The sequence below is a fragment of the Phocoena sinus genome, chromosome 20 (genome assembly GCF_008692025.1).
Source record: "Phocoena sinus isolate mPhoSin1 chromosome 20, mPhoSin1.pri, whole genome shotgun sequence".
NCBI lineage: Eukaryota > Metazoa > Chordata > Mammalia > Artiodactyla > Phocoenidae > Phocoena > Phocoena sinus.
Window position 1 is genome coordinate 43,574,352 of NC_045782.1, and position 21,180 is coordinate 43,595,531.

General features: G+C 34.2%; 1 protein-coding gene across 7 annotated transcripts in view; it reads left to right on the forward strand.

The window, feature by feature from the left end:
• Positions 1 to 21,180, forward strand: part of TANC2 (tetratricopeptide repeat, ankyrin repeat and coiled-coil containing 2) — a 364,111-nt gene that overhangs the window by 21,404 nt on the left and 321,527 nt on the right. For all 7 annotated transcript variants that reach the window (XM_032616890.1, XM_032616892.1, XM_032616893.1 and 4 more), the window contains exon 2: positions 11,572 to 11,665. In XM_032616890.1, the coding sequence (XP_032472781.1) occupies positions 11,599 to 11,665 (67 nt within the window). In that variant the 5' untranslated portion in view covers positions 11,572 to 11,598. The remainder of the gene's footprint in view (positions 1 to 11,571; positions 11,666 to 21,180) is intronic.

Genomic DNA, 21,180 nt, shown 5'->3' on the forward strand with positions numbered 1-21,180 from the left:
TTGCGGTACGCGGGCCTCTCACTGTTGTGGCCTCTCCCACTGCGGAGCACAGGCTCCGGACGCACAGGCTCAGCGGCCATGGCTCACGGGCCCAGCCACTCCGCGGCATGTGGGATTCTCCCGGACCGGGGCATGAACCCGTGTCCCCTGCATCGGCAGGCGGACTCTCAACCACTGTGCCACCAGGGAAGCCCTGGATTTATTTTTTAACTAATATTCTCATGGTTCACATTATTGCATTTGTCATTGGTTATTTAATTCTCCTGTTATAGTTATGTGCATACTTTTTTGAGATCTTCTCTTCTCTATTTCTCTCTTAGATTATTTGTGAGTCCATTTTTTGGAACCCCCTCATGCCTTTAACAAATACTCACTAAATGCCTTTTATGTACCAGCTTCTGTGTCTGGTGCAAGGTTTTCAGTGGTAACCGCGCTTTTACAGTCTAGTGAGATAAACATATACTAAATAAACACTAAACAACTTTATAGTCATTAATTACATTCTTGTGCCATGTTTTCTTTATGAGGAATATGCTATCTTTTAGGTATTTTAAAATCAAGGATATGTACTTAAGTGCTTAGCATCTTCCATTAAAACCATGTATTATAAAATGATATTATCATATTTTCCAACATTTCCATCATATCTGCATCATTAAGCACTGCATCTTCCCCTGTCATGTTTAAAATTTTTCTTTGAAATGTTTAGTAAGCATGGGTATGTGTGTGTTTTATTTTCCCTTGCAAAACTTTCTCTGAAGGGAAGGGTAATGCTCAAAAATGAGTGGCATCTACTTTAAAGATCTATAGTTTACTTTTCACAGTTATACCAACAGATTTGTTTTCAGGGGGACTCTGATAAAGGCAGTATCCAAATATTGTGGAGAGAATTCTAGAAGGAGATTTTGTTGGTTTTCTGGATAGGGAAAGGTAATAATTCATCATTTGGATCAGTATGTATTCTTGTTTTTGTAATTAAAATTCTACAGACAATATCTTAGTTTATTACTTTTCCTTGTTTTTTATTTCTTACTGTTGAAAACATTTTCTTCAGATCCTATAGAACTTTAACAGCCTGTTAATAGTATAATTTATGTACTAGGCGTAGTTCCAATGTCAAGCAACTTGTTTCTAGAATGAGAAAACAAAAAAAAGTAAGAATAAATCAATCTACCACAAAACCAGAAATAAGAATAAAAATGATACCAAACCACTGATAATGGAAGACGATTTAGGAGCACAGATTATTTTTTTTGAAGCTGGCTAACAGAACGCAAAATGTCTGATATGGAAAAGTTAAAGGGAATTCTGCGATTATTTAGCCTGAATGGTGCAGAAGTGCTTAAGAGTTAATTTGATTACATTATTATTACATAACTATTTAAATGAAGGGGATATTGTGCTCCTTTTTTGAATAACAGGATAAGAAAAGGGCTTTCTATGTGCAGGAGGGATGAACATTGAAAATGAAAATTGATTATCCACTAATAAAATAGTGCAAGAAGGTATTGAGATAGGACATTGAATTTCCAGCCTTGGTGGACCATTAGGGCCAGAATAGTCAATACTTTTCCTGAATGGTTTAAGCCGGGTGTCACAAACATAGAAGCTTCAGGGTCATGTAGATAACGTAAGGTTTGAATCAGTTAAGTACAAGACAATTAGAAATGATTGGGGGTCTGTGAATGTTGTTCATTATTCTCCTGCCAGAGATTCACTTGCCAGGACTTTAGATTATTTCTCCCAGAGAGTTAACATTTAAAAAAATTTTGATCTGAAACTTGGAAAAGTAGGGTGAAATTTAGCCATACATTACTGTCATGAATCCAATTAGATCAAACTGTCATTTTCCACTTAGCTTCAGTTTTGTAGAGTTTCTGTATTAATATTTTATTACAATAAATTTTCTAGTGGTGGGTTAACTTGAATAAGAAAGTCATTTTATCAAAATGTAGCAATGAGATGGATAATTAGCCTTAAATAAGTATTTTATGTTTCATTTCATTCTTTATACATTTTAGTCAATTTTAATAAAATGTTTTAGGGCTACCAAAGACCAAAAAAACCCCTCTATACTTCAAAAAGTGATTATCAAATTAATTTATTTCACCCGTCATCATTTTTACTTAAATTAACTGTAGAATGTTATCTTGGCTTATTTTTAGATACAAAATTTTTATTCTTTTTTACTCCTAGTTTTAGTAAATTTTAAGCAATAATTCATTTTTCTTCTAATAAAAATCTGTGCCTATACTTTTTTTTCCTTTTGAAACTTTGAAGAACTATACATATATAGTAGTAAGGTCTGAGTTAGGCAGAAGTTTGAAGTATGTCTAGAATTTTCTTGATTTTTCCTCAGATAAAAATTTGGACTTGACTAAAATTTCTGTACCCTTCTCTGATGCACAGTCATTTCAGTCTTCATTATTCTAGTTAGTTCATAACCTGTTTTTGTCTGTTGAAGCTTACTTATATTATATCCGTTTACCTCTTTACCAAGTTAATACTCTGATTAATCAATCAAGTCTTTGCTCAGTTATTCATTGATTTATTTACTAATTTAAGAAGTGTTGAGAACCTCCTATGAGCTAGGCATCGAGGATAAAAAGAGTAAGATCAGATTTCTCTACAGGAGATTCGATTTGGACAGTGATACACAAACTAAAGAAATTAATTGATTAATTCAGTAAATATTTATTTGGTACCTGCTGTTTACCAGGCATTATTCTCCAGTTATGGGCTTGCAGCAGTGAGTTAAATAAGCAGCTGTCATACCCTTGTGAAGCTTATATTCTAGTGGGGGAACTGACAGTAAAAAAAAACAGGTATATAATACATCATTTAGAGATCAGTATTTGAAGAAAAATAAAGAATAGAAAGAGATGGGTGAGGGCTTTGGAGCATAAATCATTCCACAGAGTTGCCCTCCTTGAATTAAAAGGAGCTGGTCTTTTGTACTCCTGCACTAATGAGTCATTGGTGGCTCTAGTCAGTCTAGAGCAGTTGTCTGGTGAAGGGGGAACAGCTCTCAGCCAATAGTAACACCTGGAGGGACGGATGCACTGATCCTGTAATGAGGATCTGGGTGGGACATCATAGTGTCCACTAAAGCAGGATATCTTTTCTCCCCCCACCCCCAAATGAGTTTTGTCATAATTTTTCTTGATGCATTTGCAAAGACTAATGCCAACCTGTAGTAGTACTTAAAAAAAAAATTTACTAGAGTAAGGTAAAATAAGTATGTGGTAGTGCCACAAAAAGATAAATAAACGTATTTTAAAAACAAGAACCAAATGGAATACTGCTTCTGGGAGTTTTAATTTGGATTGCTAGATTTAGAAATTTCATAGTTTCAGCTCTTTTAAATAGATTTATTAAGCGTTTCTTATTTAAGAAGAGACACTGAGGAGGAGGACAAAGAGCATGGGTTCAAATATGACCTTAAGCATTTATTAGCTGTATAACTGTGGACATGCTATTTTGCTTTTCTTTAATTCAGCTTCCTTTTCTTTAAAATGAAGCAAATACTACCTGTCTTAAGGAGGTTTTGATGAGGACTAAATGAAATCATATGTGTATAATATTTTACATAATATATATTTTTCTCACTTGTACACACGCAGAGAATCTGATATATAAGAAAATAGTTGTTCATTCTCTTCTAAGAAAATATAAATTTAAGAATTCTAAAGTTTGCTATTTAAATTTCATGGTATGTTTTAAAGCATGAAGTATATTTTTTATATATCCCTACATAGAAAACAAATATTTTAAGTCTTTCAAATATTAGTGAAGTAAGTACTTATCAAGCTTGGAACTTTTACTTCTCAGATAGTCTCTTAAAGTAAGATTAGGGGGCAGAAACCCTAAAAATGGCTCTCAAGTGCATATATAAAAGGAATATTTCATAAATGCTTGAAATATTTTTAGGATTCATCACCATACTTATCTTCACTGGAAAAAAAATAAGTTTATTTATTTTTTTTTGCGATACGCGGGCCTCTCACTGCTGCGGCCTCTCCCGTTGCGGAGCACAGGCTCCGGACGCGCAGGCTCAGCGGCCATGGCTCACGGGCCCAGCCTCTCCGCGGCATGTGGGATCTTCCCAGACCGGGGCACAAACCCATGTCCCCTGCATCGGCAGGTGGACTCTCAACCACTGCGCCATCAGGGAAGCCCAGAATAAGTTATTTTTTGATGTTCACCTTAAATCTTGTTTTACACTGTATCTAATGACCTTGCTAAATTCACTTATTAATTCTAATGGTTTATAAATTCTTTTAGGTTTTCTAAGTAAGTAATCATACTGTTTGTGAAAGTGGCATTTTTGTTCTCATTCTTTATACTTTCTATTTCATGTTCTTAGCTATTTGTACTGGCTAAGACCTTCAGCGCCATGTTAAGTGCAAGTAGTGATAATAGGTGGTCACGTTCTTCAGTCTCGGGGGGAATGTTTGCAGTCATTCACCATTTAGTATGATGTTTGCTATAGGCTTTTAATTTTTTTAAATAAATTTATTTATTTTTGGCTGTGTTGTGTCTTCATTGCTGCGCACGGGCTTTCTCTGGTTGCAGCGAGCGGGGGCTGCTCTCTTTTGCAGTGCGGTGGCTTCTTTTTTTGCGGAGCATGGGCTGTAGGTGCACAGGCTTCAGTAGTTGTGGTTCGTGGGCTCAGTAGTTGTGGCTCACCGGGTCTAGAGCGCAGGCTCAGTAGTTGTGGTGCACGTGCTTAGCTGCTCTGTGGCATGTGGGGTCTTCCCGGACCAGGAATTGAACCCGCGTCCCCTGCATTGGCAGGCAGATTCTTAACCACTGCGTCACCAGGGAGGTCCTCTATAGGCTTTTTAAAAGATACACTTTATGATATTAAAGAGCTTCTCTTTTATTTCTTGTTTTGTGTTAAGTTTTTAAAAAAATAATGAATGTTGAATTTTATCAATTGGTTTTGTTTCATCTATTGATAATATGATTTATTTCTTTTGTTACATGGTAAATTATATTGATTTTCATGTGTTAAATCATTTTTCATTTCTGAATTAAACCACCACTTGGTCCTGATCTATATATTGGTAGATTTGATTTTGCCAATATTTTGTTTAGAATTTTTGTACTTATGGCAAAAGAGAGGTCTGTAACATTTCTTTCCTGTAACAACCTTGTTGACTTTTGTTATCAAGCTTATGCTGTCTTTAGAAAACATGTTTGGAAATGCTTCCTATTCTTCTGCGGTCTGGAACAATTTGTGTAAGATTGATATTATTTCTTCCTTAAATTGTTGAAATCATCTGGGCCTAGAGTTTCGTTTGTGGCAGTGTGTTTTTACCTCATATAAAAAAATTCAAACATATAGATATTTAACATAATTTTACATTTAACACATGTATATCTACTACTTAGAATCTTGTGTTAGCATTTTGCTATAATTGCTTTATTACATGTGTGCCTTCACTTCCCTCTATCCATCCATCATTTTGTCTTATTTTTTTAATGCCTTTCAAAGTAATTGGATATGTCAGTATGCTTTCCTCTAAATATTTAAGCATGAATATCATTAAGTAAAGTTGAATATTTTCTTACTTTTTTCTTCTGAAGTAAAATTAATATGCAATGTGATGCATAAATCTGGTGTGAACATTGGCTGAGTTTTGACAAATGTATGCATATGTGTATCCCAAGCTCCCTCAAGATACGGAATATTACCATCATACTGGAAAATTTACTCATGCCTTTTCTCAGTTAATTCTCATATCTATTCCTAAGAGACAACAATTATTCTGATTTTTTTCTTACCATATATTACCGCATACATTTTATTAATTAATTAATTTTTGCTGTGTTGGGTCTTCGTTTCTGTGTGAGGGCTTTCTCTAGTTGTGGCAAGTGGGGGCCACTCTTCATCGCGGTGCGCGCGGGCCTCTCACTATCGCGGCCTCTGTTGTTGCGGAGCACAGGCTCAAGACGCGCAGGCTTAGTAGTCGTGGCTCACGGGCCTAGTTGCTCCGCGGCATGTGGGATCCTCCTAGACCAGGGCTCGAACCCGTGTCCCCTGCATTAGCAGACAGATTCTCAACCATTGCGCCACCAGGGAAGCCCAACTGCATACATTTTAATGTAAGTTTCTTTCACTCAACATACTATATTTTGAGATTTATCTATGTTGTTGAACATATGAATAGTTCATACCTTTTTATTGCTGAGTAGTATTCCACTGTAAGAAGATCCCACAGTTTATCCATCTTCCTGTTGATGGGCACCTGTGCTAGTTTTTGGCTGTTATGAATAAAGCTGCTATGAAAATTGTTGTACTAGTCTTTTTAAGTGCATATGTTTTCATTTCTCCTGGGTAAATGTGTAAGGGGTGGAGTCATATGTTAGGTATATGCTTAGTTGTATAATAAACTCTCCAAAGCAATTGTATCATTATACTCCTAAAACAATGTATTAAGAATTTCAGTTGCTCTCCATCCCGGTCAGTATTTGATATTGTCAGGCTTTAAAAGATTAGCTCTTCTGGTGGGAATATAGAGGTAGCTCGTTGTAGTTTGTATTTACCCTATGACAGAATGTTGAGCTCCTTTTATATGTGTGTTAAAAAAGAAGATATATCTTTTATTTAAAGTGTCTATTCAAATCTTTTACCCATTTAAAAATTGAATTGTCTCTTTATTATCGAGTTGTAGGTGTTTTTTATATATCTTGGATGTGTATTTGTGTTAGATATATGTTTTGTGCATAATTTCTCCCAGTTTGTGATTTGTCTATTCATTTACTTAATGTTATTTTTGATGAGCAGATGTTTTTTTACATTTTAATGAATTTTTATGGTTATTACTTGCTGTGTGTAAGAATCCTTTGCCTGCCCTAAATAATAAAGATATTCTCCTGTGTCTTCTTCTGAAAGCTTTATGATTTTAGCATTTATGTGATGTTTGATGTTTGATTTACTTTGAATTAATTTTCATGTATAGTGTGAGACACAGATCAAGGTTAAGTTTTAAGAAATGGATATACATTTGTTTCACCACCATTTGTTGAAAAGACTTTCCTTTACCTGTTAATGACTTTGTTGAAAACAAATGACGGTATTAAGTATAGGTCTTTTTCTACACTAGCTATTCTGTTCCATTGATCTATTTGATGACTCTTAGGACAGTACTGTACTGTCACAGTTACTGGAGCTTTATAGAGTAAGTCTTGATTTCAGGTCTTATAAGTGCTTTAGCTTTTTTTGGTAGTTTCCAAGATTGCTTTGGATGTTCTAGGCTCTTTGCAGTACCATATGCATTTTAGAATCAACTTCTCAATTTACACACAACAAAAATGCCTGCTGGAATTTGGTTGAGATTGTTTCTTTAGAGCAATATAGGGAGAATTGACAGTTTAACGATATTGAACCTTCCAATCTTTGAACATAGTATATAGGCATACCTTGTTTTACTATGCTTCACTTTACTGTGCTTTGCAGTTATTGTGTTTTTTATATATTGAAGGTTTGTGGCAACCCTGAGTTGAGCAAGTCTATTGGCACCATTTTTCCAACAGTATTTGTTCACTTCATGTCTCTGACACAATTTGGTAGTTCTTGCAATATTTCAGACATTTTCATTTTTTATTATATTTGTTATGGTGATCTGTGATCAATGATCTTTTTTAAAACTGAGGTATGATTTATACAATATTATATTGGTTTCAGATATACAGCATAGTGATTCAATATTTTTACAGATTGTACTCCATTAAAAGTTACTACAAGATAATGGCTGTAATTCCCTGTGCTATACAATATATCCTTGTTGCTTATCTATTTTATGCACAGTAGTTTGTATGTCTTAATCCCATACCCCTAATTTGCCTGTCCCCTTTGGTAACCACTAGTTTATTTTCTGTATGTGATCAGTGATCTTTGATGTTATCACTATAACTTGCTGAAGGCTTGGGTGATGGTTAGCATTAAAGTATTTTAAAATTAAGGTATATATAGTACATTGTTTTCTCAGACATAATGGTATTATATACTTAATAGACTACAGTATAGAGTAAACATAACTTTCATATGCACTGGGAAACCAAAAAATTCGTGACTCACTTTATCGTAGTATTTACTTTTTTGCAGTGGTCTGGAACCAAACCCACAATACTCCGAGGTGTGCCTCTGTCTCTACTTATTTAGGTCTTCTTTAATTCTTTTTAAAGCAACCTTTTGTAGTTTTCAGTGTCTTTCGTTAAGGATTTTTGAGTCGATGTTCATGAGGTATGTAATCTGTAATTGTCTTTTCTTATAATCTGTTAGATTTTGTGATTAAGATCATGTTGCCCTCTTAAAATGTGTTGGGAAGTATTATTTTTATTTTCTTAAAGAATTTTTATAAGATTGGTGTTACTCTTAAATGTTTGCCGGACTTCACCAGTGAAATAGCCTGGCCCGGTACTTTTCTTTGTGGGAAAAGTTTTGATAAATTCAGTTTCTTTAATAGAGATAGAGCTAGTTGAGATTTTCTGCTCAACTTTGTGTTTCATTAAGTTGTATTTTTCAAAGAATTTGTTTCATGTAAAATGTTAAATTTGGTGTAAAGTTGTTCGTATATCTTCCTATTTAGAAAAAGGCTTTAGTATCTGAAATGATGTCCCCTATTTCATTCCTGATATTGGTAATTTCCATCTGTTTTTCTTGATCAGCCCTGCCACTAGGTTTTTCAATTTTGCTACTTTTCAGAAATCCAGTGTTTGACTTTGTTGGTATTATCCATTTTGGATTTGTTTTCTGCTTCACTCATTTTTACTCTTTACTGTTTCTTTCCATTTACTTTCTTTGGATTTGGTTTGCTGTTTGTTTTTGAACTTCTTGAGATAGAAGTTTAGCTATTGATTTTGACCCTTCTGTTCTAATACTGCATTTAAGGTATGCATTTATTTATAAGCATTGCTTTAGTTACATCCCATATGTTTCCCTAAGTCATTTTTTCATTATCATTCATTGCAAATTTTAAAAAATTTCCATTGTGATTTATTTACGTTTTTTGACTCATGGGTTATTTAGAAGTGCATCACTTAATTTTCAAGCAGTAGGGGATTTTCTCAATTTTTAAAAATTATTCACTTGTAATAATTTGCGTTGTAGTCAGAGAATATACTCCTAAAGAGTTCAGTGCTTTGAAATATATTGAGACTTGCTTTATAACCCAGCATATGGTCCATTTTGGTATATGTTTTGTGTATAGTTTGTATATTCTCTTTTTATTTGGAAGAGCGTACTATACATATACTTTGTAAGTCTAGTTGGTTAATTATGTAGTTCAAATCGTCTATCAATATATCTTAAGTGAATTTTTTGTCTGCTTGATCTTGTAGCTATTGACAAATGTGTGTTAGTCTCCCACGTGATTATGGATTTGTCTGTATCATCTATTAGTCTTGGATATTTTTGCTTTATATATTTTTAAGCTTTGATGTTGGGTCCATTGAGGTTTAGAATTAGGGTATCTTCTTGTTGGTATGGCTTTTTAATTATTAAGAAATATCTTGCCTTGTCTACTTTGATATTGGCATAGCTATGCTAGCTTCTTTTTAATTGGTTTTTTTGTGGTATATCTTTTCTCATCATTTTATATTTAATCTTTCTGTGTCCATAAATAGTCTTTTAGTAGAGTAGTTAACATAATAACAGATATAATTTAAGTTTAAAACTACCAACATATTTTATATTTCATCCACAGGTACTGTGCTTTTTCTCTCACTTCTTACCTTCTTTGGTTCAGTCAGATATTTTAATCATTCTTTTTCTCACCTCAGTTAGCTTTTAATGGCTATCCTAGAAATTACTACATGAATTTTGAGTTGTTGCAGTCTAGTGTAAATTATTACTTCTGCCACTTCCTACACAATGTAGACAGATATCTTGGACACTTTAACTTCGTTTACCCCACTCCTCATTTTTCTGTCATTGTCGTTATGCATTTAAAATCTCTCTGTATTTTAAACTTGACAAATTAGTAGTGTTATATTTTTTTTACAATTATAGTTCATTCATATTTGCCAATGTACTTACTTTTCTATGGCTCTTCCTTTTTGCATTTCTATGTTTTTTTCTAGTATTATTTTCCTTCTGTTGGAAGAACTCCCTTTTAGTATTTCTTTTACTGGTAAATTCCTTGTTTTTGTTCTGAAATCACCTTTATTTCATTTTCATTTTTCAAAACATTTAAAACTGTGAATAAGGGCTTCCCTGGTGGCGCAGTCGTTGAGAGTCCGCCTGCCGATGCAGGAGACACGGGTTCGTGCCCCGGTCCGGGAAGATCCTACATGCCCTGGAGTGGCTGGGCCCGTGAGCCATGGCTGCTGAGCTTGCGCGTCCGGAGCCTGTGCTCCGCAACGGGAGAGGCCACAGCAGTGAGAGGCCCGCATACCGCAAAAAAAAAAAAACAAAACTGTGAATAGATTTCTTGATTAGCACCTCTTTCAAAAATTTTAAACAGTCATTCCATTGTCTTGTGCCATTCAGCATTTCTATTCAAAGTTGTCGCTCAGTCTATTGATTGTTGCTTCTTTCAGTGTGTTTATTTTTTCCCTAGCTGCTTAAAGATGTGGCTTTATGTCTCATCAGTGTTAGGAAATTCTTGATTGTTGTCACTTCATATAATGTTTCTTTCTTTTTTTCTGAGATTTCAATGATATGTATGTTAGAACCTTTCAAAGGATTCCATATGTCTCTCATACTCTTCTGTAGTTTTCAACCTTTAATTTCTCTGTGCTTTGGTTTGGAGATTTTCTGTTAACCTCTGTTCTAATTCACATTTGCTCTGTTCAATCTGCTGCAGGTGCCAAGTACTGACACTTGGGAAATTTTGCTGTGCATAGCAAGGATATAGGAGCAGTAATTGGTCCTTGTGGGAGTACAGAGAGGGGCTTACTTATTTGTTTTTGGTTAGGACGTACTAGCATGTTTATGTTAGGACTGGAATGATTCAGTAGAGAGAAAAAAATTAAAGCTGCGTGAGAGAGAAAAGGAAGATGACTTTTAGATAAAAGTTCTTGAGGTGAGAGAGGACATAATCCAAAGCATAGTCAGCAGGATTTTCCTTTGATAGGAGTGGGACATGAAGAGGTTAGTAGTATATCTGTATACTGATGTACTCATGTATATTAGTAGTCTCATGAGATGGAATTCTGGCTTGACCAATGGGAAATAGGCATCTATTCTTAAGTTCTGAACTCTTAAACTTTGGGTGTGTGTATTGAGTATATGGGAAAATTGTCCAAGAAATGGAGAGCTTGGTGGAAGGGTAAACTGTATTTATAGCAACCTAATTGTTTTCTATTTCTGTGTACCCTCAGTGATGTCTACCTTTGTCTCTTAGGGTACTCAAAGTATTATAGTATATTTTTAAGAAACAACATAAATGTTTAATTAAATTAAATTATTTAAATAAATGTTTCTCTCATGTAGTTAAAATTTCTGTACTATATATTTAAACAGAGTAGTTAATTCCTTATAGCACATTTAAAATTAATTCTTAATAGTATTTTGAATAGAAAACCAAGTTTTCTAACGTTTTCCCACATTTTCTTTTACAGTTTTGTGAATACTAGAATAGCACAACCATGTTTCGGAATAGTCTCAAGATGCTTCTTACTGGAGGGAAATCAAGTCGTAAGAATAGATCAAGTGGTGAGTGACTCTGCTACATTTATTCTGTGTGATGTTTTAGGAAACAAAGTTTTCTTAGGGATCTGAATTAGTGCTACAACACTTTATATATTTATTAAATAGCTTATTTAATTTAGAAAAAAAGAAAGTGTACATTCCTATAGGCTGTCAGACTCTTTATTAAGAGGAACACTTGATGAACACTCATCAGGAATAGTCAGGTAAAGGAAGAGTTTATGAAAGAAAAATATTTATTTCTAATATATGAGGGTATAATGCTTCTGTGAACTATGTATTAAAGACTTTCTAGACCTAAATTTACTTTTGAATTAACATGTAAAATTATTTCAGTCCTAGATACTCTTTGGGGAGTGAGACTAAAAATAATAGAAACTGTCCTCAAAGGGTTATACAGAAAGTGAAATATAAGTTGAACATTTTTCTAGTCATTAAAATAAAGATTTTTTTAAAATAACAAGAGTGTAATTCTTAGGCTTTTAAGGTAAAAACAAACCAAAACTGTATAGGTACTTTTTTGGGAGAAATGTTGAAGATTAATGTACTAAATGTTTGTTTTCTGCAAATGGGTTGTTGGTATTTATCATATTCTTTTCTTTAATTGAAGTATAGTTGATTTACAATATTGTGTTAGTTTCAGGTGTGCATCATAGTGATTCAGTATTTTTTCAGGTTATATTCCATTATAGGTTATTATAAGATAATGGGTATAATCCCCTGGGCTATACAGTATATCCTTGTTGCTATTATATCCTTTTAATCTTTTCAATTTCCTAATTTTTATGTATTTTACAAGTTTTCATAAGTAGTATGTTCATTATCATTCTCTTCAAATGTTTTTTAGCTCTCTTTGTGATTTCTTCTTGACCCATAGGTATTTAAAGTATAATTGTTAATTTCCAAACAGTTGATGATTTCCTGGTTACCTTATTATTAACTTACCTTAATTGTACTCTTATCAGAGAACCTATCCTGTATTTTTTTCTTTTCATATTTATTGAGATTTCCCTTACAGCTCAGCATATGATCAATTTAGTCTAATGTTCTAGATGCACCAAATAATGTGGATTCTGCAGTTATTGGGTGTAGTGTGGGTCAGTTTTTGTTAATGGTACTCCTCAAACGTTTTATATTCTAACTTATTTTTTTTTAATTATTTACTGAGAAAGTTGTGATTAAACCTCACACTATGATTGTAGAATTGTCTGTATTTGAAAGATATCTTATTAGATGCATTGAAATTTAGACTTACTATATCTTCCTGGTGAATTAACTGTTTTACCATAACAAAATGTCCCTCTCTCTCTATATTTTTTGGCGGTACGCGGGCCTCTCACTGTTGTGGCCTCTCCCATTGCGGAGCATAGGCTCTGGACACGCAGGCTCAGCGGCCATGGCTCATGGGCCCAGCCGCTCTGTGGCATGTGGGATCTTCCCGGACTGGGGCACGAACCCGTGTTCCCTGCATCGGCAGGCGGACTCTCAACCACTGAGCCCCCAGGGAAGCCCTGGATTTTTAATAACGCCTTTTGTTTGAAAGTTGATTTTGTCTAATGTTAGTATATCTGTACTAGCTTTCTTTTGATTAGTATTTATAAGGTATAATTTGTTCCATTCTTTTATTTTCAACATATATATATGTTTATACTGTTAATAGCACATAGTTGAATTTTCCTTTTTTATTCATTCAGACAAGTTTTTCTCTTAAGGGAGATGTTGGTTCGTCTATAGTAATTCAACCAGTGATATATTTGGGTTTAAATATAACATATTGCTGTGTGTTTTGTGCTTGTCCTGACTGTTCTATGCTTTTTCTCTCTCCTTTATTGCTTTATTTTGGATTGATCAAAAGATTTTTTTATATTCCATATCTCTCCTTATTGACTTGGAGATTATATACTCTTATAATTCATTCAGTGGTTAGCTTAAAGATTAAAACATCAATCAAAGTTTGGTATCAGTTGGTATTTTTACCCACTTCCTGGACAATGGAAGAGCCTTAGAATCTTTTCACCTATATGTATTTAAATGCCACAAGACATTATTATTGTTTTATGTAGTCCCTGTTGTTTGGGTTTATTCATGTATTTGACATTTTTATTGATATTTGTTCCCTCCTGCTTCCTTCACTTTCTAGATGGGATCACCAAATTTCTTTTTGTTTGTAGAACACCCTTTAAAATTTCCTTTAGTTGGGATCTTGATGTAGTGATTTTACTTTGCGTTTAGTTATCTGAAAGTGTCTTTATTTTGCCTTTATTTTTGTAGGATGTTTTTGCTGGGAGTGGAATTATAGGTTGGCAGTTATTTTCTTTCAGCACTTTGAAATATTGTTCATTGTCTTCTGGCTTCTTGAATTATTTCTGGTGAAAAGTCAACTGTCAGTCTAATTGCTCCCTCTTTAAAGGCAATCTGTTGTTTTTCTTTTTGTTTTCTACATTTACATTGATGTGCCTAGGAGTGGTTTTCTTTTTAATCTGTCTTTCTCTTCTATTTATTTATGTTTGTAGGGTTTTTTGAATCTGTGGCTTGATGACTTTCATCAGTTTTGGAAAGCTATTACTCATTATCTCTTCAAATTTTATTTTTTTCCCCTTTCTCTCTTTCTCCTTTCTTTCTAGGACTCCAGTTATGCATTTGATAGACTACATGCATGTCATCTATGTCTCTTACACTCTCTTTCTATCCTTTTGTCTCTATATACTTTATGCTGGATATTTTCTTTTTATCTCTTATAGTTCACTGATTCACTCTCCATTGGTATATGATCTGTTCTTAACCACATTCAGTTCTTAATTTTAGTTTTTGTATATTTCAGTTCTAGAACTTCCATTTGCTTTTTAAATTTTTTTTTATTTGGAAATAATTTTTAAAAATTTTTTTTGGCTACGCCATGTGGCTTGCAGGATCCTTGTTCCCCGAACAGGGATTGAACCCAGGCCCTTGGCAGTGAAAGCACAGAGTGCTAACCACTGGACCTCCAGGAAATTCCCAAAATTTGGAAATAATTTTAAGCTTACTGAAAGGTTGCAGCAGTAGTACAAAGAACTCCATATACCCTTGCACAGATTCATGAACTTTTCACTGCACTTGTTTCATCATTCTCTCTCTATAAGTACACATACACAGTGTCTCCATTTCTCCCCTACTTCACCCTTTCTCTCTCACTCACTCTTTTTTAAATCACTTGAGGGTGGGTTAAATACATCATGCCCCTTTACTCCTAAAAATTTCAACAGGTATTTCTTAAGGAAATTCTTTTTTATACCACAGTCCAGTTATCAACCTCAAGCAGTTTAAGATTGATATAATACTTTTATCCAATCTACCATCTATTCTGCAAATTTTGTCAGTTTACCTAGTAATTTTTAAAAAAAGAATTTTCCCTCTTCCTTTCCAAGATCCAGTCTAGAATAAGGTATTATATTACTTGTTATGTCTTTTTACTCTCATTTAATTTGAAACAGTTTCTCAGCCTTTCTTGACATGTTTGATGAATAACTAGAATGCTCCTAATTTTATATTTGTTCTGATTTTTTTAAATGATTAGATTCATGGTATGTTTCTGTGGTCTGAATGTTACATATGTTCTTTTCTTCTTGGGTTATCACAGCTGGAGGCACATAATGTCCATCTGTCACTCATTAGTGATTTTGATGACCAAATCAGTGTACTGTCCAGTTTCTCTGCTATGTAGATACAAATTTTCCCCTTTCAACTTAAAAACAGTCTGCAGGTAGACACCATTAGGTTTTTATTTTTTTCTGTTCTTTTTCAGTACTATTCTCAATCTTGTCTCTTATCTTTTATAAATATAGACCTACTATATTTATATCTATATATTTTTGTCTAACTCTAAATATGTCTGTTTCTGTTGGTTTTTACTAATATAATTTTATTTCCTCCTATGCCTCTTTATTTTTTCATGAACTTTTCATTTTGGGTTAATTTTAGTTTTACAGAAAAGTTGCAAAGATAGTACAGAGAATTCCTGTATATCCTTTACCTAATTTTCCCAACTGTTACATCTTATATTACCATGGTGCATTTGTCAAAACTAAGAAACCAACATTGGTATATTGCTGTTAACTAAACCCCACACTTTTATTTGGATTTCATTAGCTTTTTCATTAAACTCCTCATTGTGTTCCAGAATTGAATCCAGAGAACTACATTGCATTTAGGTATTGCATCTCCCCAGACATTAACTGGATTTAGCAGAAGACGAATAATAGTTGATGTCACCCCACTGGTCACTTTTTGAAAGACACACAGAGTAACTCATAAATGTCAGAGATCCAAGCTGCCTCCACATTTGTCACTTAAAGAAATGGTTTATCCAAAATTTATTTTCTGGTCAAGAACTATGATTTCTTTAGACACCTACAGTTGTTTACTTTTGACACCAGGAGTAGGATTTTCTGTCACTTCACAACAACTAATCCATATAAAATAACTAGTAGAAAACAGTAAAGCCATATTAAGATGCAGATACTGGGTAGACTTTTTGCCCTGAGTACCAGGTGAGTGATTTATTTCTACATACTACCCTTATTAGAGGTAGGCACCAAATTTGTGCTTTAGCAAAATTACAAATTATTGTATCCTAGATTTCTGAGTAACTACTGCTTTAGTAGCAATCATATTATTAAATCTATATATGTCAAGGTTCTACTGTATTATTAAAGCTTATTATTTTGATTTACTAGGTATTTAATTATGTCAGTAATGATTTCAGGGGATCTTATTCTAGTGTTTATTCTTCTCCATGGCTTTTCATGTAAAATGTTTATAATTTAGAGTAGTTGTAAGTTAGAGTAGTTACAACAATAGTGATTTGTATTCTATATGGCAAGAATTTATAGAGAAGCAGTATTTTTTTTCAAATGTTCTCTAAGACAAGAATTCCAAAGCAAGGATAAATTTGATATTAAAAGAAAGAGTGTGTTTATGGGATGATACCATTAATGTTTTCATCATTACAGTTTTTTTCTTTAATCATTAATGAATAATTGGGTGGGTACTTTATATTAACTTTTGGCTCATGGCTTATTTTTAAAATTAGTAAGTTAAGTTTTCTTATGGCATAGTCATTTGTTTTGTTTTGTTTTAGGGAACCAATTGAGTTTTTAGTTTGAAAAGCACTTGTAATAAAGAATAGTGACTGTTCTAATTTGTCCTTTAAATAGTTGATCTCAACTCTTGTGTGGGGCACTACATAAATATTTAACAGAAATAGATTTTATATCAAGTAATAACAAATGAATTTTCTCAGGCAAAGTTTTCCCTCTAAGGATATGTGAATATCAGCTTTGAATTTTATAGCTTAATTCAGTTTTATGATGTGAAAATTGTTTCTGAGGTACATAGGACTTGGAACTCTTGCTTTGTGAAAAGACAACTGTGTGGCTCTTTTGAATTATGAGTTATAAAGAAATCGTGTGTTTTTATGTTTTCTAAAAACTAAATGTTTATATTTTTCTTAACTGTTGTTTTTATTATTTAAAATCATGCAAGTAATTAGTAAAAGTTCCAATATGTTTCTTTGATATAACTAATGCCACTATTTGGTATCATTGTATCATTGTTTTGGTAAACCATCATTCAGGTATGAGGGGGCCAAAATACTGTCAATTTCAAATATTCAAGAACTCAGGAAGTATAGTACCCTTAATATAATGCAGCCATTGGGAGAAAAAAAATATCTTGAGGCTGTCTCCTACCAAAATAAAAAATAAATGTGAGGAAAGAAGGAGATGCAGAAAGAAAAGTGAGCAAAGTAAGTAAAACTTATAGTTAAATAAGTCCTGATTGTGTACTACAGTAGAATTTGTTCCAGGAATGCAAAGACGTTTCTATATCAGAAAATCAATGTAAGTTTTTTACTTAGAAAAAAAATTTAAAACCACATTATCATATCATTATATTCTGAAAAAGCATTTTATAAATCTGAGCAGCCATTAAAAGCATTAAAATAGAAAAAGGATACTTTAAATGTAATAAAGAGTATTCACCAAATCCAACAGCCAGCATCATTCTAAACAAAGAAATGGATCAGCCATTTTCATTAAAACAGAAACATGATAGAGATTTCTCCTATTACCACTCTTTTTCAGAATTGTTTGGAAGGTTCTAGTATACAATAAAGACAAGAAAATAAAGTGACTAATATAAATATTGGAAAAGACAAGACAGTGTCATTTTTATTTTTAAGCGAGGTAAAAACCCCAGAGTATCCAGTAAATATTTACTAGAAATAATAATGTAATTTGGCAAGGTGGTTAGCACTTTTATCCCTACCAATATTTCCTGATTAGAAATGTAAATGAGAAAAAAATTACATTCACAATGATAACAGCCATTAAATTCTCAGGAATAGATTTGACAAGAAACCTTATTGAAGTGGTAAGACTTGGACAAATGGAAAAACATATCGTGCTTCTGGATTTACACATAAATTTGTTTCAGTTCCATTCAGGAAACAGCAGGTTCATTTTCAGTTGGGTAAAATAACTTTAAAATTTTGTGGAAGGGCTTCCCTGGTGGCGCAGTGGTTGAGTCCGCCTGCCGATGCAGGGGACATGGGTTCGTGCCCCGGTCCGGGAAGATGCCACATGCCGCGGAGCAGCTAGGCCTGTGAGCCATGGCCTCTGAGCCTGCGCATCCGGAGCCTGTGCTCCGCAACGGGAGAGGCCACAACAGTGAGAGGCCTGCGTACCGCAAAAAAAAAAAAAAAAAAAAAAATTCTATGGAAGAATAAATGAAAATAAGTATGAAAAGGAATAATTGATTTGGGTCAGGGTATGAGTTAACAAGATATTAAAACTAGCTATAAATACTTGGTTACATAGGCACATAGGCTAGACATATGTCTAGGAAAGAGAGCAAAGAAAACCGTGGCATTACTGAGGCAAGAGCATTATTGCCACTTCATTTTGTGGCGCTGTCCAACACATTGTAGGACACAAATGCCATTATGACCAAAAGATACATTCTAAATTTGGGAACAGCCAGAGGCTGCCTTTGATTTAGACTTAAACTAGGGATAGAATGGAGGTGTTAGAGCTTATGTTTTCTGGCATCATTGTATTACCTTTAATGCTTGGGGCACTGATTCTTCTGTGATGTTTTGTGACTTGTTCATGGTGGATCATTTCCGATGTGTTTTCTAAGTTTGTTTGTAAGCTCATCTCAGGCAGGAATTGTTTTCTGTGAGGATCCTATGCTGTTAGTTATTGTAATGGTCTCTTGCTAGGCACTGCACTGGTATCATAGGCCACGGACTGATTTTTTTAAAGTTTTTTATTGTGGTAAATATATATAACATAAAGTTCACTATTTTAACCTTTTTTTTTTTTTTTTGCGGTACGCGGGGCTCTCACCGTTGCGGCCTCTCCCGCCGCGGAGCACAGGCTCCGGACGCGCAGGCTCCAGACGCGCAGGCTCAGCGGCCATGGCCCACGGGCCCAACCGCCCCGCAGCACGTGGGATCTTCCCGGACCGGGGCATGATCCCGCGTCCCCTGCATCAGCAGGCAGACTCCCAACCACTGCGCCACCAGGGAAGCTCTATTTTAACCATTTTTAATTGTACAATTTATTGGCATTAATTACATTCACCATGTTATGTAACCACCACCACTATTTCCCCAAATTTTTCATTACCCCAAGCACGAACTCTGTACCCATTAGGCAGTACTCCCCATTTCCTCTTCTCCCCAGCCCCAATAACCTCGAATCTTTCTGTCTCTGTGAATTTGCCTTTTCTAGATATTTCACATAAGTGTAATCATACTATTTTGTCCTTTTGTATGTAGCTTATTTCACCTAGCATAATGTTTTCAAGGTTCATTCCTGTTGTAGCATCAGAAGTTCATTCCTTTTTATGACTAAATACTATTCCTTTGTATGTGTATGCCACATTTTGTTTATCCATTCATCTGTTGATAGACACTGGGTTATTTCCATTTGAATGATGCTGTTCTGAGCATTGTCATACAAGTATCTGTTTGAGTCTCTGTTTTCAGTTTTTTGGGGGAATATATCCAGGAGTGGAATTGCTGGTCATATGGGGAAATGTACAGGGTTTTGTGTGAACATGTGCTTTCATTTCTTTGGGGTAAATGTCCAGGGGTACAGTTGCCAGGACATATTTTAGTTGCATGTTTAGTTTTTAAAGAAAGTGCCATCTCTTTCAGAGTGCCTGTACCATTTTACATTCACACCAGCAGTGTGTAAGTAATCCAGTTTCTCCTCATCCTTGCCAGCATTTGGTGTTGTCACTATTTTAATTTTAATTATTTTGATAAGTGTGTATTGGTACCTCATTGTGGTTTAATTTTCATTTCCCTAGTGGCTAAATGATACTGATCATCTTTTCATGTGCTTATTTGCCTTCTGTATGTCTTCTTTGGTGAAACATCTCTTCATGTCTTTTGGCTGTCTTCTAATTGGGCTGTGTGTGTGTTTGCGTCTGTGTGTGTGTGTGTGTGTGTGTGTGTGTGTGTATTAAGTTTTGAGAGCTCTTTATATATTCTAGCCTTTGTCAGATATGTTGTTTGCCAGTATTTTCTCCCAGCCTGTTGATTGTCTTTCTATCCCCTTAGCAGGGTCTTTTGTAAAGTTTTTAATATTTATGAAGTCCAGTTTATTGTTTTACTTTTATAGATCATGATTTCGTTTCTGTCAACAGATGTTTATTCATTAATCACTAAGTACTGGGTAGTGTACTGGTTGCTTGATATTTGAGTTTGAGTTAATTTCTCTTTAACCACTTCATGAGCAAAAATCAGTCCATCTGTGAAAATAGGGCACTTTGTTAGAAGCATTTGTTATTGGCGTTCCCTCCGCCCTCCTCACCACCACCAACTGGGCATTGAAATTAATTAAAATCTTCATTGCTCTCTGAATAGTGAATGTTCATAATAAAATGTTCAAAGAAATATGTACCATAGCATTCATGTAAATATATTTTGCTATAAAAATATCTTTTTCCTTCCAGGGACATTAAGTTTTATTTCATTAATAAACCATGAAATTACAGCATAAGCTTTTCAAGGGTTTTTACCTTTTCTGTACCCTGTTCTAACAAATTTGGTTAGAAAACATACTCCTGTTTAATACGAGGAAAGGATTTTACTTATTTAATTGTAGAGCTATAGCATCTTTTGTAATAAAACCCAAACCTGTCATATTTTTATTGATTGCTGTTTCCCTTTCTGTTCTCTGCCCATCTATTTGCCCAATTTGTGTTTGTCAGTTGAGATATTTACTCTTTATGAAATTCGTTTGTCCTTGCCAATTAAGATAGGCTGTCATAGAACTTGAGGGGAAAAGTCATTAGAGGAAGTGACAGAGTGTGGCTGTGTTAAAAGAAGAAGGATTCTTATTCGGTGGTGGGCTATGAAAATGAACATGACTGGAGAGTGAAAAAAGTGGTGAGAGCCTTGAAATTGCATTTTGAAACATATCTGATTTGACTGGTTTTATTTATATTTCAGGTATTTGTAGTGGTTTAGC